The sequence below is a fragment of the Pongo abelii genome, chromosome 5 (assembly GCF_028885655.2).
Source record: "Pongo abelii isolate AG06213 chromosome 5, NHGRI_mPonAbe1-v2.0_pri, whole genome shotgun sequence".
Lineage (NCBI taxonomy): Eukaryota > Metazoa > Chordata > Mammalia > Primates > Hominidae > Pongo > Pongo abelii.
The window spans coordinates 7,281,821-7,308,448 of NC_071990.2; the positions used below are offsets into that span (position 1 = coordinate 7,281,821).

At 39.1% G+C, this 26,628-nt stretch overlaps 1 protein-coding gene across 2 annotated transcripts in view; it reads left to right on the plus strand.

The window, feature by feature from the left end:
- Positions 1 to 25,684, plus strand: part of RIOK1 (RIO kinase 1) — a 28,353-nt gene extending 2,669 nt beyond the window's left edge. Inside the window, exons 2-17 of one of the 2 annotated variants that reach the window (XM_024247938.3) lie at positions 987 to 1,194; positions 2,949 to 3,039; positions 4,594 to 4,663; positions 6,583 to 6,625; positions 8,854 to 8,946; positions 10,516 to 10,628; positions 10,730 to 10,810; positions 11,854 to 11,940; positions 12,341 to 12,478; positions 12,842 to 12,945; positions 13,170 to 13,276; positions 18,162 to 18,227; positions 19,107 to 19,226; positions 20,684 to 20,737; positions 22,034 to 22,186; positions 25,116 to 25,684. In XM_024247938.3, coding sequence (XP_024103706.1) covers positions 987 to 1,194; positions 2,949 to 3,039; positions 4,594 to 4,663; positions 6,583 to 6,625; positions 8,854 to 8,946; positions 10,516 to 10,628; positions 10,730 to 10,810; positions 11,854 to 11,940; positions 12,341 to 12,478; positions 12,842 to 12,945; positions 13,170 to 13,276; positions 18,162 to 18,227; positions 19,107 to 19,226; positions 20,684 to 20,737; positions 22,034 to 22,186; positions 25,116 to 25,226 — 1,639 coding nt within the window. In that variant the 3' untranslated portion in view covers positions 25,227 to 25,684. 2 annotated transcript variants of the gene reach the window in all.
- Positions 25,685 to 26,628: the final 944 nt, after the last annotated feature.

Below are 26,628 nucleotides of genomic sequence, written 5' to 3' on the forward strand. Positions count from 1 at the left end.
ACAGTTATTTGTAAAAATTGACTATGCCAATGAAGGGATAGATTTTACACAGAAATCCAGACTTACAGCTTCACTTGAAAAATTAAGATCTGGTAACATTAGGCCTGAATTCTAATATAGCAAAAAAAAAAAAAAAAAAGAAAAAGCCCTGACTAGTTGTGCTCCCTTTACCTTGGACTTCTTCTCTCAGTTTGCCAGTCCCCACTTCTATTGTACAGCCTACTTCTCTCATTTGTAGTGCCTGGCCCCTGTATTCACCATTTCTTCCCATCATGAACAGGGATGATTTGGATTTCTTTGTGGAACACAAATCTTGATGTAACTTCTTTTATTGCAAAGTGTTATCGAGTTCAAAGTAAGACTGCCTTAGACTTATTCCCAAATTTTTTGTCAGAAAGCTTTTTTTTTTTGAATTACAATTTTTTTAGAGACAGGGTTGCCCAAGCTGGAGTACAGTGGCATGATCATGACTTATTGCAGACGTGAATTCCCGAGCTCAAGCAATCCTATGGCCTCGGCCTCCCGAGTAGCTGGGATCAAAGGTGTGAGCCGCTGTACCAGCCTTTTCTCCCCCTGTCTCTTTTTTCTTCTTTTACAGAAAGATTTTCCTAGAGATTTTCTAAAGCAGCTCTGTGAATGATTTTCCTAGAGTCAAGTCTGGTATACTGGTCTGAGTTGTTTATTCAGCAGAGAAGATAACAATGTAATTTCTAACTTCAACAAGGCAGAAGCAGATTTAACTTGATGTGCTTCTTGAATAATAGGCTTTGGGCATGGAGAATGAGCAAACAACTGCAACAGAACTAGAAAACAGGAGAACATGATTTTAAGGAGATGGAGCTTATCGGAAGGTGTATTTTATATAAATATATAATCTATTTTAGATTTATCAATATTTTAATATCTTACATCATAAATAAATATGTGAGATCAGTTAGGGTATGTGGAAATATTGTTATGAAATAATAAAACATTGTTATTTCTAGTGAAAACAGAGACTTGAAGACAGTCAAAGAGAAGGATGACATTCTGTTTGAAGACCTTCAAGACAATGTGAATGAGAATGGTGAAGGTGAAATAGAAGATGAGGAGGAGGAGGGTTATGATGATGATGATGATGACGACTGGGACTGGGATGAAGGAGTTGGAAAACTCACCAAGGGTTATGTATGGAACGGAGGAAGCAACCCACAGGTATTTTATAAAGGATCCTGCACATCTTTATATAGTCTGCTTATGTCTACTTTTTTAAAAGGCTGTTTTGTGATTCTGAAATTGAATAACTAAAAGATTTTCTTCATGTTATATTGTCCCGTAGCCTCAGCCTTTACTGATTTTCACTTTTCATCCTTTCTGTATTTCTGATAATTTCCTGGGTGTGGATTCTTTCCAGAATCTGTAAATTTAAAAAGAGTTACAAAGATTGTGAGCTTAAAATCTTCATGGGAAAGGGCATGGATTGGCAGTTTACTACAAATAGTTAAGAAACATGATAAAAAAGTTCAGCCTCATTGGTAATTAAAGAAATGCAGATTAAATTTGTAGAGATGTCGTTTTTTCACCTGTGAAACTGTTAAAGAAAAAACATATCATTGATGGTCAAGTAAATAGGTACACTTACTTGTAGGATAAGCTGGTATGTGATAAGAACTTTAAAAGCTTCAAAATACTTTGACTTAGTGATTCTGTGAGTGTTTCAAGACTTAGTTACAAGAATGATCCTCCAGGATTGTTTATGGTAGAGGAACATTGGAAGCAACCTTGAACTGGATTAAACCTGCTATGGGACTGATTCGCGTTATACAATGAGGCGTTATACAGCCATAAAAGATGTTGTAATAGAAGACTGTATTAATGAGATAGGAATATGTTTGTGATTATTTACCATGTACAAAAAAAAGTTACCAAACCACGTACAGCTGCTTTTCATACTGGAAGTACCAAGTGTGTTAGGAGTTTGTAAGGCCATAGGATTAACATGGTACATCTTCCTTGAGCATAAAGGTTAATCCAGCAGTCTTCCTTTGACCATTAAAATGGCTATATCGGCTGGGCGCAGTGGCTCATGCCTCTAATCCCAGCACTTTGAGAGGCCAAGCTGGGTGGATCACCTGAGGTCAGGAGTTCGAGACCAGCCTGGCCAACATGGCGAAACCCTGTCTCTACTAAAAACACAAAAATTAGCCAGGCGTGGTGGTGGGCGCCTGTAATCCCAGCTACTCGGGAGGCTGAGGCTGGAGAATCGCCTGAACCCAGGAGGCAGAGGTTGCAGTGAGCCAAGATCACACCACTGCACTCCAGCCTGGGCAACAGAGCGAGACTCTGTCTGTAAAAAACAACAACAATAAAATGGCTATATCATGGACCAGAATATATGCATTTTAAAATAACCACATTGTGAGTGACAAGAAATTTCGCATTTTTATATCGTCTTGTTTTGGTGACTCCTTCATTGATTCGTAATGAGGCTTTGAGCAATTTCATTATTTAAGTTTGCGCATAGCACCAGTGTAAGTGCTAAGCCTCGTACTTAATATTTCCCTCTCTTGAGACATTGGGCCCAAAATGAAATTCTGAACCAGCTTAATGCTGGTCTTAGCTCTTTATTATATACTTTGGGGGTAAATGAACATTCTCAAATTTTAAGTCTATAAACCAGTCAAATTAGAAAACTACATTTAATTTTAATCTGTTACTTATAATAAGATGAATCATAGAGAAGTTAAAAAAACAGATTTTGCAGACTCTTTTAGTCAGTAATTTTAACCTTCTGTTTCAAATGCTCTTTAAAAAATTTTTTGAGCCAATTTGATTGACTCTTATCTTTCCTTAAGATACTCCTCTAAGTATTGATGCTTTAATAGCTAAGTATGAACTAAGGAAATGTGATGATGAATCTTAGGTTTGTTTTCACAACTAGTGCCTTAGACTCTGGAATTCCCTTCTAGGCAAATCGACAGACCTCCGACAGCAGTTCAGCCAAAATGTCTACTCCAGCAGACAAGGTCTTACGGAAATTTGAGAATAAAATTAATTTAGGTGAGTTTACAAAATACATCACTGGGCTAAGAAGACATTTTTCAAAAACAATGAAGTGTTGTATAATTTTATTAGATCAAGAAATGAAGGCTGGCCATGGCGGCTCACGCCTGTAATCCCAGCACTTTGGGAGGCTGAGGTGGGTGGATCACCTGAGGTCAGGAGTTTGAGACCAGCCTGACCAACATAGTGAAACCCTATCTCTACTAAAAATACAAAATTAGCTGGGCGTGGTGGCACATGCCTGTAATCCCAGCTACTTGGGAGGCTGATGCAGGAGAATCCCTTGAACCTGAGGTGTAGGTTGTGATGAGCCGAGATTGCTCCATTGCATTCCAACCTGGACAATAAGGGCAAAATTCCATCTCAAAAAAAGAAAAAAGAAATGAATGTATTCAAGTGTTACTAACTCAATAATGTTTAGAGAAAATAAAAATCATAGTAATTTAAAAACATAACTTTAGGAAAAGACTTAAGTTTATGCTATTTTGGTTGTTTTCCCACTTGCCATAGGAATGTAATGTTACAAAAACCCATTTAAGTATTGTCTGTTCTGTTTTAGGTTTTTTTTTTTTTTTTGAGACAGGGTCTCACTCTGTCACCCAGGTTAGAGTGCAGTGGCACGATCTTGGCTCACTCCAACCTCGATTTCTGGGGTTCAGACGATCCTCCCACCTTAGCCTCCCAAGTAGCTAGGACCACAGGTGCACACCACCACACCTGGCTAATTTGTATTTTCTGTAGAGACAGGGTTTCTCCATGTTGACCAGGCTGGTTTTGAACTCCTGAGCTCAAGTGATCTGCCCGCCTCAGCCTCCCAAAGTGTTGGGATTACAGGTGTGAGCCACTGCGCCTGGCCTGTTTTAGATTTTGTAATAGGGTTATCTCATAGTAGGATGTTGAAAATACTAGAGTATTGAATATAGTTACATATGGTTTCACTAGAGGTTTTTTGTGTAGGTGTTAATTATTTAGTGACCTGTTCGATGCCAGGCATCAGAATGTTAATTTGAATCATCACCTCTTAGAAAATGCAAGAGGGATGGAGGGAAGGAAGGAAGGCCATCTTTCTATTCTTGTGGATCTTCACTCTAAACCTAGCACAGTGTTTCTCATATAAGCTGTCAATACATGCTAAATTAATATAAGTATTTTAGGGCCTTCTTTGCCTATCATAGACTTATAACTTGAAGTGAAACAAGTTTTTAGAATTAAACTTGAAATTCAGGCAGTTATATTAGTCATGTGGAGTACTAGCAAGTGTCTGAAATATATTATGCAAATTATTATCTTTGAAGAATTTCTGCGTCTAGAATTCTGTGGCTCAAATATGACAGCTGTAGTGATGAAAGTGACACTTACAAAGGAAACACAGTTTAGTGCCTACTTTTAAAAACATTACATTGTTTTCATTACTAAACTGTATTCTATCTACAATAAAATATTTAGAAAGTATAGAAGAGAAGGAAGAGGGGAGAAATACCCTGTTCAGCAACTCTGTTAGTGTCTTTTTGTCTTACGTATTGTTTACATTGTGGGTTTCTTGTATTTTAGATAAGCTAAATGTTACTGATTCTGTCATAAATAAAGTCACCGAAAAGTCTAGACAAAAGGAAGCAGATATGTAAGTAATATTTTAATGATATGCATGGGTGATAAGGGCTAATCTAGATTAAGCAGCACCTTGATCATAATTCTTTTACAGAGGATGTTCATTTGTATACTTAAACCAATCATTATTTTGCGGGGGGGGGTGTGTGTGTGTGTGTGTGTGTTTTCCTTAGCTTAAATCAGGATAGTCTATGCCTTTGTGAATTAAAAATATTAATGAATCTTGGCTGGGTGTGGTGGCTCACGCCTGTAATCCCATCACTTCAGAAGGCCGAGCTGTGGGGATCACTTGAGGCCAGGAGTTTGAGACCAGTCTGGCCAACATGGTGAAACCACATCTGTACAAAAAATACAAAAATTAGCCAGACGTGGTGGTGCACGCCTGTAATCCCAGCTACTCAGGAGGCTGAGGTGTGAGAATCGCTTGAACCTGGGAGGTGGAGGTTGCAGTGAACCAAGATCGTGCCACTGCACTCCAGCCTGGGCCAGAGCAAGACTCCGTCTCAAAAATAAATACATAAAATAAAAATTAATGAATTTTAAGAAATACATAGTAAAACTATAATCTCATGAAATTTACAAATGTGTTCTCATGAGGGGAACAGTGTAGATTTCAGTTTAAACTAAAATGTGCAAAAATGTTCCCTTAAAGTTTATTAAGAATTATTCTTTCCCATGAGGTATTTTTAAAAATTTAAGGGAAGACTATGAACTAATGATATAACTGAGAACTGTTTCTGTTTACACTTCCGTTCTCAAAGCCAATTGTTTAAGATCTGGCTAACTTCTCTTATATGCTAATAACTCTAAAGTATTATCACTATATTATAGAAAACGACACTAAGATCATACAACTAACTGTGAGAATTGAACTTAAAAGCCAACTTTCTTCCAATTTATTGCTATGTCCAAGAGGTATCAGCTTTTTGAGATACACCATAGTCATTTGTTATTTCACTGGTATCTATTTGAATCTTTGTGTTTAAACCTTTATTAGTTTAGGTTAGTGTGCTAGGTGGAGTCACTCAGTGTATAAACAGAAGCAAATCACAGTCTGCATTTGAATACTGTCTTGAAACGATTTTAAAAAACAAAAAACTGCCAGGTGCGGTGGCTCACGCCTGTAATCCCAGCACTTTGGGAGGCAGAGGCGAGCGGATCACAAGGTCAGGAGATCGAGACCATCTTGGCTAACAAGGTGAAACCCCGTCTCTACTAAAAATACAAAAAATTAGCCGGGCTTGGCGGCGGGTGCCTGTAGTCCCAGCTACACGGGAGGCTGAGGCAGGAGAATGGCGTGAACCCAGGAAGCGGAGCTTGCAGTGAACTGAGATGGCGCCACTGCACTCCAGCCTGGGCGACAGAGCGAGACTCCATCTCAAAACAAACAAACAAAAACAAAAACAAAAAAGCTTGTGTCTTAGAAAATGACTGTAAACAGAAAGCCTTGTAAATGACTAACTCTATGTGGAGGCTGAGGCAGGAGGAATACTTGAGCCCAGGAGTCTATGCCTAGCCTGGGCAACATAGTAAGATGCTGTCTCTTTAAAAAAAAAAAAAGACAAGACTTTAATTCTGTGCTAACAGAATCATTAAAGATATGAAGGACAGTACAAATATACTCAATGTTTTCTCTTTTTCAGCATAGTTCACTTTACCCTGGCGGCTCTTTGATGCTTCTGAGATAGGAATAGATTTTTCTTTTTACTGTAGACGTACTCCTTTTGCCAAAATACAGAATTGAATTTTGCGTATTCAGGGGAAATGAAGAAAGTTTCACTGAGTAATGAAAAATCTACAATCATATCATAAAATCTGTTATTTAAAGAAACTACCTACTTAGGAATTTTCATGAAATTATCTATATTTAGAAGATTTTGGCTTCTCACTGAATTTTGAATGTGTCAACTATACGTTTTTGTTTTTGGTTAGGTATCGCATCAAAGATAAGGCAGACAGAGCAACTGTAGAACAGGTACTAATTTAAATGTGTTGCAAACTCTTTTTAATTAGCATTTCTTTTCTCTTTGAATTGTAGTTTGCTTTTATCCTTTTTGCTTAATGCTAATGTTACCTAAAATTACTCCTATATAAAATTATTCCTTTTTATAGTTTCGAGTTTAGAGCCCTACATCGTGCTTTTATAGGACTATTGGATGAATTAGAGTCATGGTCCTTCAGTGGCCTTGCAGGGCCACCATGTGATGCTTTCCCTTCTTGGAGAGATTATCAGACCAGCAATCTTTTAGAAAAGGTCTGTAGGAATTTTGTGAGCTTTCCCAGAAGATAGGTAGGGTGTCTGTCACAAAGCAGGAAGTGTGGGTGTAAAAGAGAGAGGGGCAGATAATGTCTTCAAATTTCCAATTAGGAATCCTTTGTTTAGAAATTATGCTTGTTTTATTCTTTCTATTCAAGAATGGGGAAAAATTGGCCCCTAATTTTCCCACATTCAGAAGAATGTGATTGGATATTAGCCTTGGCCCAGATTTTTGATGTGAAGAAAGTGATAAAAAGAGTCAGAACATTTGCTTGCCTCTGCCACCTACCACTCCTCTCCACCACCCCTCTCCACCACCCCCACCCATATACACAAACACATGTTCTGAATTCCACCATTAGACAGAAGCCGGGTCTGGGGTCTGTGTCTTCATTGTCCCTTAGTTTATTTTGTGATTTATTTCTGTAATTGAAAACAAAGTATGATTCACCTCAGAAAAATGAGATAGCCTTAAGTTTCAAAGACCCTAAATAACTTTAGGGTTATGGCAGGAAATTCTTTTTCTCTTTCAAAATTAATTTTGAATGATAGAGTACATAGCTTGAATCTTCAGCTGTCTATATAAAATATATGCTTGTGTGTAAATTTATCATTTCTCTTTCCCTGTTTTGTTCTTAAGCCATTTGGTTTGTTACTTCTTCCTATGCCCCTTACTTGTCTAACTGCCAACTTTGCAGAAGCACAGTTCTGTACCTAGAGGCCCATACTCAGCCAGCTGACTTCCCCTCTTTGCTTACCTGTGCAGTAGAGAAGGAATGGAAACTAGTGCCTTTTCATTCTTCTGTAGTTGCAATGGTCGTGATTTGGTTTTTAGTCCTGTAGTCTTCCCAGGTGGTTTTGTTTATATTAACCTTAGGTTTCTGGTGTGACCCCAACCACTTCATTGAAGGTGGACCCTAAAGTATAGTTGAGTTTGGCTAGTTTATAATACCGTCTCACCCCATGGGGGATAGAGGGCCTGCCTGAGCCACAAGGAGCTATTGGTTGGTATCCTTAGAAATTGCATACAAATATTTGGCTGCTTTAGTTTCAGAGATAAACAAGAACAGCCATTAAATTCACTGCCTTCTGTGTGTTAGAGAAGACTTTGAAATCCTTTTTACTGAAGATTGATTACTCTGACTTGAAGGAAAAGCTTACCGTGATTTACTCATCTATAATGGCAGGGGTCTGCAGACTCTTGAAAGGGCCAACTAATAAATATGTGTGAGCATTGTGGCTCACATAGAGTTTCTGTTGATTGTTTTTTCAAAGCAATCCTTTAAAAGTGTAAAACCCATTCTTAACTTGCAAGCTAAGGAAAAACAAGCTGCGGCCTGATTTGGTCCATGGGCCGGAGAGTGCTGACCCCTGATTTAAAGCTGCCTGTCCACAGCAGTAGCCACCGGGCACTTGAGATGTGGCTAGTCTGAACTGAGATGTGCTTTAAATGCAAAAGACACACCGGAGTTTGGAGACTTAGTGTCAAAAATAAGGATTATTTCACTGATGACTTTTTATATTGATACAGGTTGAAATAATAGTGTTTTAGATATTTTGAGTTAAATAAAATATATTAAGATAATTTCACCTGATTCTGTTTACTTTCGGTGTAGTGACTAGAACATGTAATACTATTTATGTAGTTTGCATTATATTTCTATTAGCTAATAGCCTAGAGTTCTGTTTCCCTTGAACTTGGTAGCCTTTGATTTCCATGACTGGATGAACTTGTTAGTTGGTTGCCTTTGGTTCCTTTGGCCTTTACCTGACACTTTACTGATTAACAATTAGAGTGAATAAAAGCACCAAATAGTGACTCTCATTTAGTCAACCAGGATAGCGTAGTACAGTTAAGGTCTGCTGTTTATTGATTGTCACAGATTTTAATGAGGAAAATTTGGTACCGTCTTTTGGAACTTTTTAATTTTTGCATTTCTTTTTAGGTGTTGGATCCCAGAACAAGAATGATTTTATTCAAGATGTTGACTAGAGGAATCATAACAGAGATAAATGGCTGCATTAGCACAGGAAAAGAAGTGAGCTCTTCTTTGGATGATTGGATATTTAATTTTCTTATTTCAGATACCAGATGAAACTGGCACTTAGAACTACATTATGCCTTTAAGAAGAAAGAAAAACAAAGCCATACACATTAATATTCATGGTTAGAGAGGAAATTGTACATATAACTATGCCCTTTTCACTACCGCTATTGCATTGGATCATTGAGTCTAACTAGTTGTGCCCAGTAGTGAGTGAGATGGCCAGATTATTACAGGCCTGAGTTCTAATAAAATAAATTACTCATGGGGACAGGGGTTTATGGTTATGTTTCTATGAGTCAGCAAGTCTTTCTTATTTTTTTCTTTACATATGGGAATACTGCCTTCTGTTTGTTAGAGAAGACTTTGAAATCCTTTTGACTTAAAATTGACTACTCTGGCTTGAAGGAAACTCTTACTGTGATTTACTCATCTATAATGGCAGGGGTCTGCAGGCTCTTGAAAGGGCCATCTAATAAATATATGTGAGTGTTGTAGCTCACATATAGTTTCTGTTTTTGTTTTTGTTTTATTTTAAAGCAATTATTTAAAAGTGTAAAACTCATTCTGCTGGAAGCAATTCTCAGTAAAATTCAACTTATAAATCACTGGATTTTTAAATTTTTTTTAAAAAGAGTCTTGACAGAGTCTTTTTTTTTTTTTTTTTTTTTTTGAGACAGTCTCCCAGGCTAGAGTGTGGTGGCATGTTCTCAGCTCACTGCAACCTCTGCCTCTCAGGTACAAGCAATTTTCCTGCCTCAGCCTCCCGAATAGGTGGGACTTCAGGCGTGCACCACCACACCCAGCTAATTTTTGTATTTGTAGTAGAGGCAGGGTTTTGCCATGTTGACCAGGCTGGTCTCAAATTTTTGGCCTGAAGTGATTCGCCCGCCTTGGCCTCCCAAAGTGCTGGTATTACAGGCATGAGCCTCTGCGCCTGGCCTAAATCACTGGATTTAAGAATGTCTATAATTCTTTTGCATATACTTGAGATATAAAAAAGTTTGAAACCACTTCTCCCCTATATTTAAATTGGATTTTACTGTACAGTCTTGCATTGCTTAATGAAGGGAATACTTTCTGAGAAATGCATCATTAGGCAAATTTGTCATTATGCGAAGAACATTATAGAGCATACTCATACAAACCTAGATAGTATAGCCTACTGCACTCTCAGGCTGTATGGTAGTTCCCAATCTGTACAAAAGGTTTCTGTACTGAATACTGTAGCAATTGTAACACAATGGTAAATATTTATCTATCTAAACATAGAAAAAGTACAGTAAAAATACCTGTTACAGTCTTACGGGATCACTTCATATATGCGGTCTGTCACCTGTCAGTAACTAAAACGTTATGTGGCACATGACTGTATTTGTATATTGGAGCTATGTTTACTGTCCTTTTGATGTAGTGTTTTATATTTTAATTCACATATTCAGAAGACAGTGGTATTCCTTATGCATGTTATTTCAGTTCACTTGACTTTTGAGGTTAGAAAAAAGATTGAAAAAGTAGTTATTTAACATAAACTTCATTTTCTTTGTTTTTGACTTAAAATAGGCTAATGTATACCATGCTAGCACAGCAAATGGAGAGAGCAGAGCAATCAAAATTTATAAAACTTCTATTTTGGTGTTCAAAGATCGGGATAAATATGTAAGTGGAGAATTCAGGTAAGTTCACATTTTCCCCTCCAGTTGGTTTAATTTCTATTTCCTAAAACATTAAAACAATAATGGAATGATTGAAATAATAAACACTTTTCTTATTCAAGATTTCGTCATGGCTATTGTAAAGGAAACCCTAGGAAAATGGTGAAAACTTGGGCAGAAAAAGAAATGAGGAACTTAATCAGGTGACTGTCTGGGATGTGTGTATGTCTGTCCTATGCCCTGTATATGAACATCAGCCCTTCCTCCCAGCAGATCCCAGTGTGGTTCTGCCCAAATGTAGGGACTTGTTAGGGCCTTTGTTTCTATTAGGTCTGCTGAAGTAAGCAGAAGAAACACATTTCTGGACAAATAGAGATTGTTTCCTATTCTGTTGTTTTCTATTCTGAGAATCCATTACAAAAGAATACTGCCACAGTTCATATTTATTCCACAAAGCTAGATCATTTGGAAGGCCTTGTAAGCCATTGAAAATGTTTAGAATTTATACTGAGGATAATAAGGAACTGCTAAAGGATTTTAAGCAGGGAAGTGATACAATCAGGTGGTTATAATGCTCTGTCATGTTTTCGTAGGTATTGGAGTTTTCGGCTAATCTTGTTAGGTTGTGAACTCTTTGTTTATCATAGTTTCCTTTTCTTAGTCCAGTTTTGGACACTTTTTTATATTCTTTGTTTGCACTAACACCTTTTTATCAGGTAAAGGCCTCATCTAGTTGAGATCAAGTTTTCTGAAAATTATGGAGTTTTTAAAAATGTCTTATAACTTTTTATATGGTGTACACAGGTGACACATTGGATAGTGTAGTACTGAGCAAGTACTACTCATTTTGAAAGTCTTTTGTGTTCAACAAGCTATTAGGTGTGAGTCCAACTACTTTTATGAAGCATTTTTCAGGCTAATCAACACAAAAGATACTTGTGGACCTATCTCCTCTATTTCCTCCATTGTAAGATGCACTTTTTTTTCAGTTTAACATCTCTGGAATTGCTTTGGGTATTACAGGTTATGGGATGTAATAGTTGAATTGCTAGTGTTTTGTCATTCTCAGTGATACATAATGGTGCCATTTAAAATTATCTTAGAGTTTATGAAATATTATAACACACTTGGGAGGCCTTGGTGCTATTTCTTAACAGCAATATTAATCTTGTGACTTGCAGTTGTAATTTATTTAGATGCCCTTTTCAACTTTTCAGTTGTCCTTTTATTTGTTATAATATCACAGGCTAAACACAGCAGAGATACCATGTCCAGAACCAATAATGCTAAGAAGTCATGTTCTTGTCATGAGTTTCATCGGTAAAGATGACATGTAAGTACGTGGAAGGGCTAATAATTGCATTCTCAGAACTGTATTTTTAAGTTCTTTGAGTTTATCCACTATATGAATATTTCCCATTTGAATAACTTCTTTTATTAATCTTTCCCACTGTATTAGTGAATAAGTGTGATCAACGTATTCTGCCTTTTCAAGTCTGAAAATGCTTCAGAATGAGGAGCAAGTTAGTCCTGTGTGGGAGGGTGGTCTTACACAGTGTGTCGGGAAAGCATCTATTTGCTGGTACCTTCTTGGTTTATCTGCAGTGAGACAGATTGTCCCACATACAGCTCACATGATGAGCTGTAGAAGAGAAGGGCATGTAACAGTATAGTAAGAAGCGAGAAAACTTGTTCTTGGTCATTTTATCTTAGTTCTTTTCTTTTCTTTCAAGGCCTGCACCACTCTTGAAAAATGTCCAGTTATCAGAATCCAAGGCTCGGGAGTTGTACCTGCAGGTCATTCAGTACATGAGAAGAATGTATCAGGATGCCAGACTCGTCCATGCAGATCTCAGTGAATTTAACATGCTGTGAGTGTATTTTGTCTCTTAAGAACTGCCTGTAAGTTGTTTCGTGTCCTTTAAAATGATAAACAAAATCCCAATCCAAGAAGTCACACTAACTTCTGAAGTTTTATTGTTGACTTCCAAATGGTATAAGATAGGATTCCTTTTCTCAGTGACCTTAGTCACAGAATTGACTGCTTGGATCATTAACAGTGAATGGATTTTGGAAATTTTCCCAGTTTCCATCTGTTACTCAAGATTGCCTCATCTTATCTACCTTGGTGATTTTGTGAGCTACTTCCCTTGCTCTTAAGAGTAGAATTTATTTTAAACAAAAAACACAGTAAAGTAGTACCATCCCGCAGCTTCTGTGTCTCTGGCCTGTAGGTACCACGGTGGAGGCGTGTATATCATTGACGTGTCTCAGTCCGTGGAGCACGACCACCCACATGCCTTGGAGTTCTTGAGAAAGGATTGCGCCAACGTCAATGGTGAGGAGAAACGGCAATTTTCGAGACAGCTCATTGGTCTGTTTTGGTTTTGTATTCAGTTAAGCTGTTGGCATAAAATTTTCTCACTAAATTGTTTGGTGCAGTGATGCTTAAACCATTTGCTGGGAGATGGTATGTAATTTTATCTCCTTGTTTCTCTATAAGGTAGTTGGAATAATCTTTTTCCTCATAAAAGCTGTCATTAACGTTTTTCCTTCTGACAGATTTCTTTATGAAGCACAGTGTTGCTGTCATGACTGTGCGGGAGCTCTTTGAATTTGTCACAGATCCATCCATTACACATGAGAACATGGATGCTTACCTCTCAAAGGTAAGATGGGGAGAGGAAGGAGGAATAGAAAATAGCAGTACAGGTTCAGTATCTCTTATCTCAAGTGCTTGGGACCAGAAGTGTTTTAGATTTTGGATTTTTTCCAGTTTTGAAATATTTGCCTTGTACTTACCCTAGTTGAGCATCCGAAATATCAAAATCCAAAATCCTCACTGCTCTATTTCACATTTTATTTGAGTATCATGTTGGTGCTCAGAAAGTTTTGGATTTTGGAGTATTTCAGATTTTTGATTTTTGGATTTGGGATGCTAACCAGTAATTGCATTTGCTTGACACTTCTGAGGGACCCAGATTGCATAGTGTAGTTTATTCATTTTGACAGCTTCCTGAGACCTTTTCCTTCCTACTTAACAGATGAAGAATCAAAAATATAGCAAAACAGCCAACAGCCAATGGTAAAGCCAGGTGTTTTTTTTTTTTTCCTTCTCCTGAGTCAACTTGATATCCAAGCTTTTTACTTTAATTATCTGGCAAGATTACATAGACTGTCAAAGTTTGTGAAAGTTTAGTAAGAAAACTGTCAGTTTTTTGGTCATTAATTCTTTTCCTTTGTTTCTCAGGGGCCTTTCTCTTTTTTCTTTTCTTTCTTTCTTTCTTTTTTTTTTTTTGAGACAGGATCCCACTGTGTCACGTAGGCTGGAGCATAGTGGTGCAATCTTGGTTCACTGCAACCTCTGCACTGCAGGGTCAAGTGATCCTCCTAGCTTAGTCTCCGAGTAGCTAGGACTACAGGCACACGCCACCACACCTAGCTAATTTTTGTATTTTTTGTAGAGACAGGGTTTCATCATGTTGCCCAGGCTAGTCTTGAAATCTTGGCCTCAGGTGACCCACCTGCCTCAGCCTCCCAAAGTACTGGGATTACAGGTGTGAGCCACGATGCCCAACCTCAGAGGCCTTCTGAATATAGAATTTTTTAGAATTCTGGTAAAAGACATAATGTAAAATTTACTGCTTTAACCATTTGAATGTATGGTTCAGTGGCATTAAGTACATTCACATTGTTGTACAAACTATCACCACTGTCTGTCTCCACACCTGTTACATCATCCCAGACTGATATTCTGTACCCATTAAATAACAACTTCCCATCCCCTGGCAATCACCATTCTACTTTCTGTCTTTGAGAATTCACCTACTCTAGGTACCTGTTATAAGTGGAATCATATAGTATTTGTCTTTTTGTGTCTGGCTTATTTCACTTAGTATGATGTCTTCAAGGTTCATCCATGTTGTAGCATGTGACAGGATTTCTTCTTTTTTTGTTTGAGACAGGGTCTCACTCTGTCACCCAGGCTGGAGTGCAGTGGCGTGATCTTGGCTCACTGCAACCTCCGCCTTCGGGTTCAAGCGATTCTACCACGTTGGCCTCCCTGAGTAGCTGGGACTACAGGCGCAAGCCACTACACCCGGCTAATTGGTGTATTTTTTGGTAGAGACGGGGTTCCACCATGTTGGCCAGGCTGGTCTCGAACTCCTGGTCTTAAGTGATCCGCCTGCCTTGGCCTCCTGAAGTGCTGGGATTACAGACATGAGCCACCACGCCTGGCCTAGGATTTCTTCTGTTAAGGCTGAATAATAGTCCAGTGTGTGTATATACTACATTTTGTTTATCCATTCATCTGTGAATGGACATACAGGTTGCTTATACCTTCTGGCTATTCTGAATAATGCTGCTATGAACATGGATGTATAAATATCTCTTCAAGATGCTGCTTTCAGTTCTTTCGAATATACACCCAGAAGCAGAATTGCTGGATCAAATGGTATTTCTATTTTCAAGTTTCTGAGGAACCCACCATACTGTTTACTATATAGTGGCTGCACCATTTTACATTACCACCAACAGTGCACAAGGGTTTTAATCGCTCCACATCCTCACCAGCACTTACTAACCTCCATACCCTCACCAACACCTATTATTTTGTTTTTTCTTTTGTTTTGACAATGAGAGACCCCCTAATGAGTGTGAGGTGTATGTTATTATGGTTTTGGTTTGTGTTTCCCTGATTACTAGTGATGTTGAGCATCTTTTCATGTGCTTCTTGGCCATTTATATATTTTCTTTGGAGAAATGTCTCTTTTTTTTTTTAAGAGACAGGGTCTCTCTGTTACCCAGTCTGGAGTACAGTGGTACAATCCTGGCTCACTACAGCCTCAACCTTCTAGACTCAAGCAGTTCTCCTGCCTCAGCTGCCTCAGCCTGCTGAGACTATAGGCGCACACCGTGACACCCAGCCAATTTTTTTTTTTCTTTTTCATTTTGTTGGGACAGGGTCTCACTGTGTTTTCCAGTCTGGTCTTAGACTCCTGGGCTTAAGCACTCCTTCTGTCTCGGCCTCTCAAAGTTCTGGGGTTGCAGGCATGAGCCACAGTGTCCAGCCCCATGTCTTTTTTTAATCGGGTTTTTTTTTTTTGTTGAGTTGTTGTTTGTATTTTCTGGATATGTCAGATACGTGATTTGCAAATGTTTATCCCCATTCTGTGACTTGTCTTTTCACTCTGTTGATTGCAAGCTTTGATGCACAGAAGTTTTAAATTTTGATGTGATCCAGTTTATCTATTTTTATTTTTGTCTCTGAATCATAGAGTTTTGAACACATGGCATGTATGCCCCCTACACAGGTTTTCAGGTTTGTTTGTTTTTGAGATGGAGTTTTGTTCTGCTGCCCAGGCTGGAGTGCAATGGCGCCATCTCAGCTCACTGTAACCTCCACCTCCTGGATTCAAGTGATTCTCCCACCTCAGCCTCCTGAGTAGCTGGGATTACAGGCACCTGCCATCATGCCCAGCTAATTTTTGTATTTTTTGTAGAGACGAGGTTTCACCATGTTGGCCATGGCCAGTCTCGAATCCTGACCTCAGGTGATCCGCCTGCCTCGGCCTCCCAAAGTGCTGGGATTACAGGCATAAGTCACCTTGCCTGGCCAGGTTTTCAGGTTTTATCCTGTCTTTTCCTCTTTTTCCATTTCCTTGCAATACCTTCCCATTTCTGCCTTTGCTCAACTTTGCTCCGCCTGGTGAACTTTAAAGCTCCGGTTAGAAAGCTCTCTGGAGGGGGATTTCAGCAGAAATTGTTTTCATAGGTATAGTCTCATATAACTATAATAGAAGTAGTCACACTGTGTCACTTATTATACTAAGTTCTTAATTCTGTCACCCTCAGTTATGAACTTTTATGGAACAGGAGTTTTCTGTATTGCCAAGTACCCAATATCTGGCCCATAGTAGGCAATCACATCTGTTAAAGGAATAAATAAGTGTGTCATTTTTATTCCTCAACTTTTTAACTTAGCACTGATTTTCTTTTTCTTTTCTTTTTTTTTTTTTAAATGGAGTTTCCGTCTTGTTGCCCAGGCTAGAGTGCAATGGGGCAGTCTCAGCTCACTGCGACCTTTGCCTCCCAGGTTCAAGCAATTCTCCTGCCTCAGCCTCCCGAGTAGCTGGGATTACAGGCATGCGCCACCATGCCCAGCTAATTTTGTATTTTTAGTAGAGATGGGGTTTCTCCGTGTTGGTCAGGCTGGTCTTGAACTCCTGACCTCAGGTGATCCATCTGCCTCGGCCTCCCAAAGTGCCGGGATCATAGGTGTAAGCCACCGCGCCCGGCCTCTTTTTTTTTTTTTTTTTTTTGACGGAGTTTTGCTCTTGTCACCCAGGCTGGAGTGCAGTGTGCAATTTTGGCTCACTGCAGTCTCCGCCTCCCGAGTTAAAGCAGTTCTTCTGCCTCAGCCTCCCCAGTAGCTGGGATTACAGGAGCCCACCACCATTCCCTGCTAATTTTGTGTGCTTGTGTGGTTTTTTTTTTTTTTTTTTTTTTGAGATGGAGTCTCGCTCTGTCACCCACGCTGGAGTGCAGTGGCACAATCTTGGCTCACCACAACCTCTGCCTCCCGGGTTCAAGCGATTCTCGTGCCTCAGCCTCCCGAGTAACTGAGATTTCAGGTGCGTGTCAGCATGCCTGGCTAATTTTTGTATTTTTAGTAGAGATGGGGTTTCACCATGTTGGCCAGGCTGGGCTCGAACTCCTGACCTCATGATCCACCCGCTTCAGCCTCCCAAAGTGCTGGGATTACAGGTGTGAGCCATCGCACCCGGCCTAATTTTTGTATTTTTAGTAGAGACGGGGTTTCACCATATTGCCCAGCCTGGTCACAAACTCCTGATCTCAGGTGATCCGCCGGCCTCACCTCCCAAAGTGCTGGGATTAGAGGCGTGAGCCACCGTGCCTGGGTCAGCGCTGATTTTCATGTCTAAACTTGAAAAAAAAAAAAAAAAACTCTGCTCCCACTATTTTTTCCTTTCTTCTATATGAGAAGAGAACAGACACTCAGTTTTACAAACCAAAAGAACCCTTTGGAATCTTTGTCACCCTCGCTTCAGTCATTGTTTGCTCAGAGAGCTTTCTTTGGTGGTTTATACTGCAGCAGCAATAGAGCCGTATATTCAAGATTTACAGCCAGCCTTCTTTGCAATTCCCTTCACCGACTGCTCAGAATTTAAGGAATGGTTCTTTCATTGTTTAGGTCTCTGTATTCCTTTAGTAAATACTAAAGCATTTACTAAATGCAAAAGCTAATTATTTAAATTTAGTAAAAGTAGCATAACTTTTGAAAAAGGGGGGCTAGGGATCCCCCTAGGCTAGAAGAATTTGATTTATTGTTACTTTTGGGTTGATGGCAGCCTTTTTGGTGAGGTCTGTGCTAGAAAGCTAACTTGTACCATTAGAGCTCACTAAATGCTTTCATAAGTGTGAGGAGGTGATACTTATAAAGATTGGAACAAATTTATACCAAAACTGGGACATGGATATGTCTTCTGCAGTTTGAATATAAAAGAAAGTCATTTTTGTTTACTTTCCAAGGCCATGGAAATAGCATCTCAAAGGACCAAGGAAGAAAGGTCTAGCCAAGATCATGTGGATGAAGAGGTAGGATTTATTATCTATTCACAGCCTTTGGAAACACTTGTGTTTTGAGGGTTTTTTTTTTTATGTTGCTAGAGCATAAACTTGATTTAAATAGATAAGCAGCTTTTTCAAATGATGGTAATATTTCCTTAAGATATATTACAGTAAATGATTTAAGTGAACCAAGTTGGATAGTTTACATTTCACTGTATTGGTCCACTCAGCAACCTGTTAGCCCATTGTCCTAGATGGAGAAAATTTTTAAAGATCCTGTTAGGATATAGGCGTCAAGAAGGAAAAGCCTGTTTTTAGTTTGCAAATGTGAGTTTTTAAGTGACTTAAATATTGATTCTAGAAATGTTATAGATTTTAAATGTTAGGCTTTGATAAAAATGAGTCAGGGTGTTTTTTTGTGAAGGAGCCATAGTAGGCTTTTAAAAAAAGTTCTCGCAACTCTTAATGGTTGACTGTGGGTGCCCTGTGTTTGTCGGCAGCTCTCCACCTTTTTCACTGTAGCAGCTGGGTATGTTTTGTAAAGCATAGCCAGGCAGCGCTTGCCAACTGTAATTCCACCCCTTTCCCTCCTGCTCAGAAAAGCTTTTTGGAACAAAAATGAAGGAGAAGTGTTATTCTAAGGATAATCTTGAATCAGCTCTAATGTTTTCTTTCCCTTCCTTAAAATAAGTCATATGCAAAATTTAGTGTTCTATCATTAGTAGTGTTACTTTTGGGACACCAAATCACAGATGGGATACCAGTGTGTGCAGACAGCTTAGCCAAGCATCGGTGTTGGGGATGAATGAATATATAGATTCCCCTGTAACCTGATGGAGGAGTATGCTGTGTGAATGTGAGAAGTGTATGAGTAACAGTTTTGATTTTGCTTTTCCTCTCTGTTAGGTGTTTAAGCGAGCATATATTCCTAGAACCTTGAATGAAGTGAAAAATTATGAGAGGGATATGGACATAATTATGAAATTGAAGGAAGAGGACATGGCCATGAATGCCCAACAAGATAATGTAAGTAGCTTGGTTTGTGTGTAGCAAGCAGCTCTTCAAAAGTAGTAGGGGACTGTCCCAAACCTATCTGGGCCTTTTAAGTTCCCCTAATCTTGAATATTGGCTTCTGAGCTAGCGAAGTGACTAACTCTATCTGTGTTAACTTGTGTGCACATTGAACGCAAAGGGAATTCATTGGAATTTATGAGAGGAGGTGACACATTTGAATGAATCCAACAAGCTGTAATTGTAGAAACAAGATTCAGATAGAAGTCTAGGCTATTAATGGCTATTATATTAGGTCCATTAACATATATTTCTTTAACATACATCATTCAGGAACAATTTCTTTTTGGTAAAGGGCCAGATAGTAAATATTTTAGGCTTTGCAAGCCAAGAAACAAAATTGAGGTGATTACATAGGTCCTTATGTAACAAGAGAGAAAAAAATTCACCCTCAATTTTTATTCGTGAAATTAGAAATACTTTCATAATAACTGAATACACTTTTGTGTAATACAAGTATACTAAAGAAGAGTGGAATTATTTGATGTGGGGCAGATAATATTTCACTTAATTGGGGCTCAAAGTTTGTGTTTGCTATCTTCAAATTGATTGCAAATGTTTATCTGTAAGAACTACCAGGTAGGCTGGGTGCAGTGGCTCACACCTGTAATCCCAGCCCTTTGGGAGGCCAAGGTGGGCGGATCACTTGAGGTCAGGAGTTCCAGACCAACCTGGCCAACATGGTGAAACCCCGTCTCTACTAAAAATACAAAAATTAGCCAGGCATGGTGGCGTGCTCCTTTAATCCCAGCTATTGGGGAGGCTGAGGCACGAGAATCACTTGAACCTGGGAGGCGGAGGCTGCAGTGAGCTGAGATTGCGCCATTGGACTTTAGCCTGGGCTACAGAGCAGGACTCTGTCTCAAAAAAAAAAAAAAGGCCCAGTACGGAGGCTCACACCTGTAATCTCAGCACTTTGGGAGGCCGAGGCGGGTGGATTACCTGAAGTCAGGAGTTCGAGACCAGCGTGGCCAACATGGTGAAACCTCGTCTCTACTAAAAATACAAAAATTAGCTGAGCATCGTGGCAGGCACCTGTAATCCCGGCTACTCAGGAGGCTGAGGCAGGAGAATCTCCTGAACCCTGGGTGGTGGAGGTTGCAGTGAACCAAGATTGCACCACTGCACTCCAGCCTAGGCGACAAAGCAAGACTCCGTCTCAAAAAAAAAAAAAAAAAAAAAAAACAAAAACAACTACCAGGTGGCTGGTTGGATTTGGCCAGTAGATCTGGTAGACAGAAATAATATCAATATTATAAACTTCCTTTGTTACAGCGAGATTAATTTTAGATACCTTTTTATAATCATAGGAGATATTATTTAACCCACATTGTTCTTACTAGTGCAATATGCATATTTCATTGTCTAGTTTTATGTTGATCCTTATTTTTTTTTTTCCTTTTGGTTATAAGATTCTATACCAGACTGTTACAGGATTGAAGAAAGATTTGTCAGGAGTTCAGAAGGTATGAAGAACATGTGTTACTGTTTGTTTATGTGAAAACAGTTTTAAAGGATATAAAACTCTAGTCATATTATTTATTATTTATTATTTAATATTATTAGAACTAAATGCTATTTTATATTGTTAAAATTTTATAATTGCTTTCAAAGTCTGTGGACAACTTCAGAAATGCCATTTTTGTGTTCTTTCTAAACATAGCACTGAAATTTGGAAATTAATTTATTTTTCTTTCTGTCTCTGAATTGTTCAGTGATTGCAGGTGAGGTATTTATCTTTTTGTATCCTAGTCGTCATTTGTGGAGTTATTAATGATAGCCATTGTGCTTCTTGATGGTTTTTACAACCAGCTTAGGAAAACTTTGGAATGTGGTCTCCTACCAGGGTATTACTTGTTAAAGAACAATCTCATGAGTTCAGCAAGTCCTGCTGTGCTGGATTCCTGTAATGTTCTTTTTTCTTAAAACAATCTTGTTTTGTTTTACATTTTAGAAGGGCAGGGATTAAGTAATTCTAACTTAGGCAGTCATAAAAGCAGTCTTTATTTTTTTAAATCTTCCTAATTGAAGACTTAAATAAAAGATCACAGTTTGCTTTCTTAAAATCATGTCTTTTCTGTGGAAAGAATTGAATTAGGGGAATTCTGGTATTTTGCATTTCTGAGTTACAGTAACAGGTGTCATAAGGAAGTTATGCTTTGGATTCCAGAATATGAAGCTTTTATTGCAGCAAGCTAGAAAATCTTGTTGTACAATTGACTTCTAAAGTTTTTTTTTTCTTATAAAAAGGAAACCTCACTCTTAAAAACTGCTAGGAAGTGCTGCATTAGACAACTGCTAAATTTCAGGAAGTAATGAAAATTTCTCTTCTTTGAATATTGTTTTCCCTCCCAATTGGATTAATTTATTGCTAGAAATGTGGTTCACAGGAAAACAGCTGTGAAGTTATCCATATAAATCTTTATTTTCTACCTCTATGTATATTTCGCCTCTTGCCCAATCCCAACTAAATGCTCCTGATTAGCTGAAAGAAGCAGAACAGCTCTGTCGTTGGTCTAGGTCACGCAGTAAAGCCCTGGTTCCTTCGTTTGAGTATGTTCTTGAGCCTTACTTTGAGTGGCTACTTTCATGTTTCCCTCCTGATGTTCATTCTGGTGTTTTGATGTTTCAGTACAGGATGTTAGTTTTTAACATATATTTGTGAGCCTAAAATCTGAATTCTGGCATTAACACATTTAACAACAACACATAACTTGGTTTATGTGTTGTTTAGAATAACATGGTTCTTTAATAATTTCAAGGTCCCTGCACTCCTAGAAACTCAAGTGGAGGAAAGTACTTGCTCTGATTCAGAAGATATTGGAAGCTCTGAGTGCTCTGACACAGACTCTGAAGAGCAGGGAGACCATGCCCGCCCCAAGAAACACACCACGGACCCTGACGTTGATAAAAAAGTAAGCAATGAAATACCTTCCCCTTTTCTTTAGTGTGGGAGCACAGCCGCTCTTATTTCTCTTTGCTCAAGGATCTAGCTAGATATGATGGCTGAAAACATTATTGATAAGTACCTCTAATTACAGTTTTAATACCTAAGTGTGAACTTGACTTTTGGTGGTAACATTATCTTGAGATTGGGCTGCTCATCGGAGCACCTTGGGCATTGCCTAGAGAGAGCACGCACTAAATTCAGTACATTTCACATGAAGTACAAGTGATGTTAGAGCTGACCCAGGGTAAATACTGAAGAGCCATTTCAGGGGGATTTATAGCCCAGCTTGATGTTTCTGGAATCTGAAAGACCATATAATAGTCCCCCCATCCATGCTTTCACTTTCTACTGTTTCAGTTCCCTGCAGTCAGCCTTGGTTTGCAAATATTAAATGGAAAATTCCAGAAGTAAACAATTTATAAGTTTTAAATTGCTCACTGTCCTAAGTAGTGTGATGAAATTCATGCTGTCCTCCTCCATCCTGCCTGGAATGTGAATCATCACATGGTCCAGCGTCTTCACACTGTCGACACTCCCCACCCGTTAGTCACTTAGTAGCCTTCTTGGTTGTCAGTTCAGCTGCTGTGATGTGGTGCTTGTGTGCAAGTAACCCTTACTTTGCTTAATAACAGCCATAAATTACAAGAGTAGTGATGTTGGAATTTCAGGTATGCTTTAGAGAAGCCATAAAATTCTTCTTTTAAGTGGAAAGGTGACCATTCTTGACTTAACAGGGAACTCATGCCTGTAATCCTAGCACTTTGGGAGGCCAAGGAGGGCGGATCACTCCAGACCAGTCTGGGCAACAGAGTGATACCCCGTCTCTATTAAAACATTGGTGATGAGCACCTGTAGTCCCAAATACTTGGGAGGCTAAGGCAAGAGGATCCCTTGAGCCCAGAAGTTTGAGGTTCTAGTGAGCTGATCATGCCACTGCACACCAGCCTGGGCGACAGAGTAAGATTCTGTCTCAAAAAAATAAATAAGAAAAGGAAAATCATATGCTGAAGTTGCTGGTAACAATCTTTTATCCGTGACATTGTGGAAAAGGAAAAAGATGTTTGTGCTGGTTTTGCGGTCTCACCCCAAACTGCAAAACTTAGGACCATAGTATGTGATAAGTGCTTAGTTAAGATGGAAAAGGCATGAAATTTGTGGGTGAAAGACGTAAACAAAAACATCTTCCAGTTGACGGCACGATGTTGCACCAGAAAGCACTGAGCCTATACAAAGGTTTCAAAGGTTTCAGCAAGGGTTCCCCTGAAATGAGTGACACCAGGCCATTTACCGTAAGGAACAGTTACACAGATTCAGGAATAGGTTTGGACTAAAAAATAGAAAAATTACCGGAGAGGCTGCATCTGCCAATGAATAAGCTCCTGTCACATGAATATGATACTGTGGGATATTTTAAGAGAGAGACCACATTCAAATAACTTTTATTATAGTATATTGTTACCATTCTATTATTAGTTATTATCTCTTACTGTGCCTAATTGATAAATTAAACCTCATCGTAGGTATGTATGTATAGGAAGAAACATAGTATATATAGGGTTTGGCACTATCCACAGTTTTAAGCATCCACTGGGGGTCTTGGAACATATGGATAAGAAGGGACTCTTGTATTTCTTTAATCCCTAGCCATAGACATAAGAGACACTGCTGACTGAATGCTATGTAACTATTATTATTCCATCTTAGTCTAATCCTTTAAACCTTGTACAATGTGGGTCCCAAGACTTCTGAGGGACATACTCAGCTGCTAGCATATTTTCTCATATGTCTACTAGAAACACATATTTTGTCTCTTTCCAATGTCTATTTCTGTTAGAATATGGAACTTGTAAAGAAAAGTATTTGCAAACATTTAATAACATTCTTAGGGATATTTCTGTTTGGCTGTCTTCACATTTCTATTAAGGAAGCTCAGCTGGCTCACGCCTGTAATCCCAGCACTTTGGGAGACCGAGGCGGGTGGATCACGAGGTCAGGAGATCGAGACCATCCTGGCTAACATGGTGAAACCCTGTTTCTACTAAAAATACAAAAAATTAGCTGGGTGTGGTGGCGGGCGCCTGTAGTCCCAGCTACTTGGGAGGCAGAGGCAGGAGAATGGTGTGAACCCGGGAGGCGGAGCTTGCAGTGAGCCAAGATCGTGCCACTGCATGCCAGCCTGGGTGACAGAGTGAGACTCCGTCTCAAAAAAAAAAAAAAAGAGGAAGCTCAAGGCCATTTATGGTGGCTCATGCCTGTAGTCTCAGCTACTAGGGAGGTCAAGGCAAGAGGATTGCTTGAGCCCAGGAGCTTGAGGCTGCAGTGCACAATGATTATGCTACTGCCCTCCCACCTGGGTGACAGAGTGAGTCCCTGTCTCTAAAAAGAAAAAGCTCAAAGACAGTTTTCACCCCAAGTTCCTCCACTAACCATAATCATTTTCTTTTCTTTCTTTTACATTACACTCACTTTTATTCTTCTATGTGTGTATTTTATTTAGTTATAATAATAATAAGAATACTCCAGGTGGGTGCAGTGGCTCATGCCTGTAATCTCAGCATTTTGGGAGATCAAGGTGGGCGGATCACTTGAGCCCAGGAGTTCGAGAGCAGTCTGTGCAATCTGGCGAAGCCCCATCTCTACCAAAAAATACCCCAAAAAAACCTAGCCAGGTGTGGTGGTGCACACCTATTGTCCCAGCTACCCAGGAGGCTGAGGTGGGAGGATTGCTTGAGCCCAGGAGGTGGAGGCTGAAGTGAACCATGATCACGCCACTGCACTCCAGCCTGGGCGACAAAGCAATACCCTGCCTAAAAAACAAAACAAAACAAAAAACAAAAACAAAAAACGCATACTCCAAATGAATGAAAGTTGGCTTTTTTGTTTGTTTTTTACAGGAAAGAAAAAAGATGGTCAAGGAAGCCCAGAGAGAGAAAAGAAAAAACAAAATTCCTAAACACGTGAAAAAAAGAAAGGAGAAGACAGCCAAGACGAAAAAAGGCAAATAGAATGAGAACCATATTATGTACAGTCATTTTTATCAGTTACTTTTCTCGCCTGAACTCTAAGCTGCATCTGGAAGATGGCTTATTGGTTTTAACCAGATTGTCATCATGGCACTGTTTGTGAAGACAGATTCAAATGTTTTCATGTAACTATGTAAAAAGCTCTAAGCTCTAGAGTCTAGATCCAGTCACTGACTCTGTCTGGTGTTGACAGAGGATTTATTTAAGCTATTATTTTAATAAAGAATTTTGTACATTTTTATTTTTATATTTTTTTCTCTTACAAATATGTTTTTGGAAGCATGATAAATGTTTAAATGTAGTCAGCATCTGTAACTCTTACATGAGTGTCCAGAGGCACTCATGGGAAAATTGGTTTTGCTTTCTTTGTACACACCAGAGACCCATCTGAGGTCATCTGATTATAAGGCCATGTTTATATAAAGAGAATTTCACCCACAGTTCAGCTGGTTGTTGATTTAATCATTCACTGCAACTCTGCCTTTGTGTGTATTGGTGATCATTTGTAATGCTCTTACATTTCGTCTTCAATGTTCTTTTTGGAGCTAGGACCTCTCAGTTCATAAAGTTTTTTACATTCAATCATTTGGCATATTCATTCATTCATCAAAAATTTTGAGTATTTTAGTTGCTGGGGATACAGCAGAAAACAAACTAGACAAAAATTACTACCTTTGAGTAGTTTACATTTTGATAGGAAGATAAGACATTAACCAAAATTAGTAAAAAGCGGTGTATCAGCAGGTGATAAATTCTATGGAGAGAAATAATGCAGAGATGAGAGGGCGCCTATAGATGGAGGAGTTGGCAGTTTAAAATAGGGTTCCTGGAAAGGCCTTACTGAGGGCTGATATTTGAGCAAATACTTGAAGAAGGTGAATCGTTTGCATAACAAGAAGGAAGAACATGGCAGGCAGAGCAACCAGCAGTTGCAAAGCCCTGAGGCAGGAGTGTACGTGACATCTTCCAGAAACAGAGCTGAGACATCATCATCAAGGGAGAAAGTAGTAGATGCAATCAGATACTGTACGGCTGTGGGAGGGTTTTGGCAGGGGAGTGATACGATCTGACTGCTGTTTTAAAAGGATTACTCTGGCCTCTGTGGAGAATTGACCAGGAAGCAAGGGTGGGAGACCAGTGGGTATGTTCATTGAAGTAAACCCAAGCAAGAGACGCTGATGGCTTGGTATAGGATGGAGGCAGACATGAGAGAAGTGGTTGCACATTCTAAGGGAAGAGATGAGATTGCATGGAGTGAAGGGTGACTTCAGGGTTTCTGACCTGAGCAGCAACTGAGATGACTGGAGTTGCCACTTAACTGTGACGGGAAAGACTGTGGGTGGGAGCAGGTTTGGGGAGGGTAGGAGGGTGAGATAAAATACAA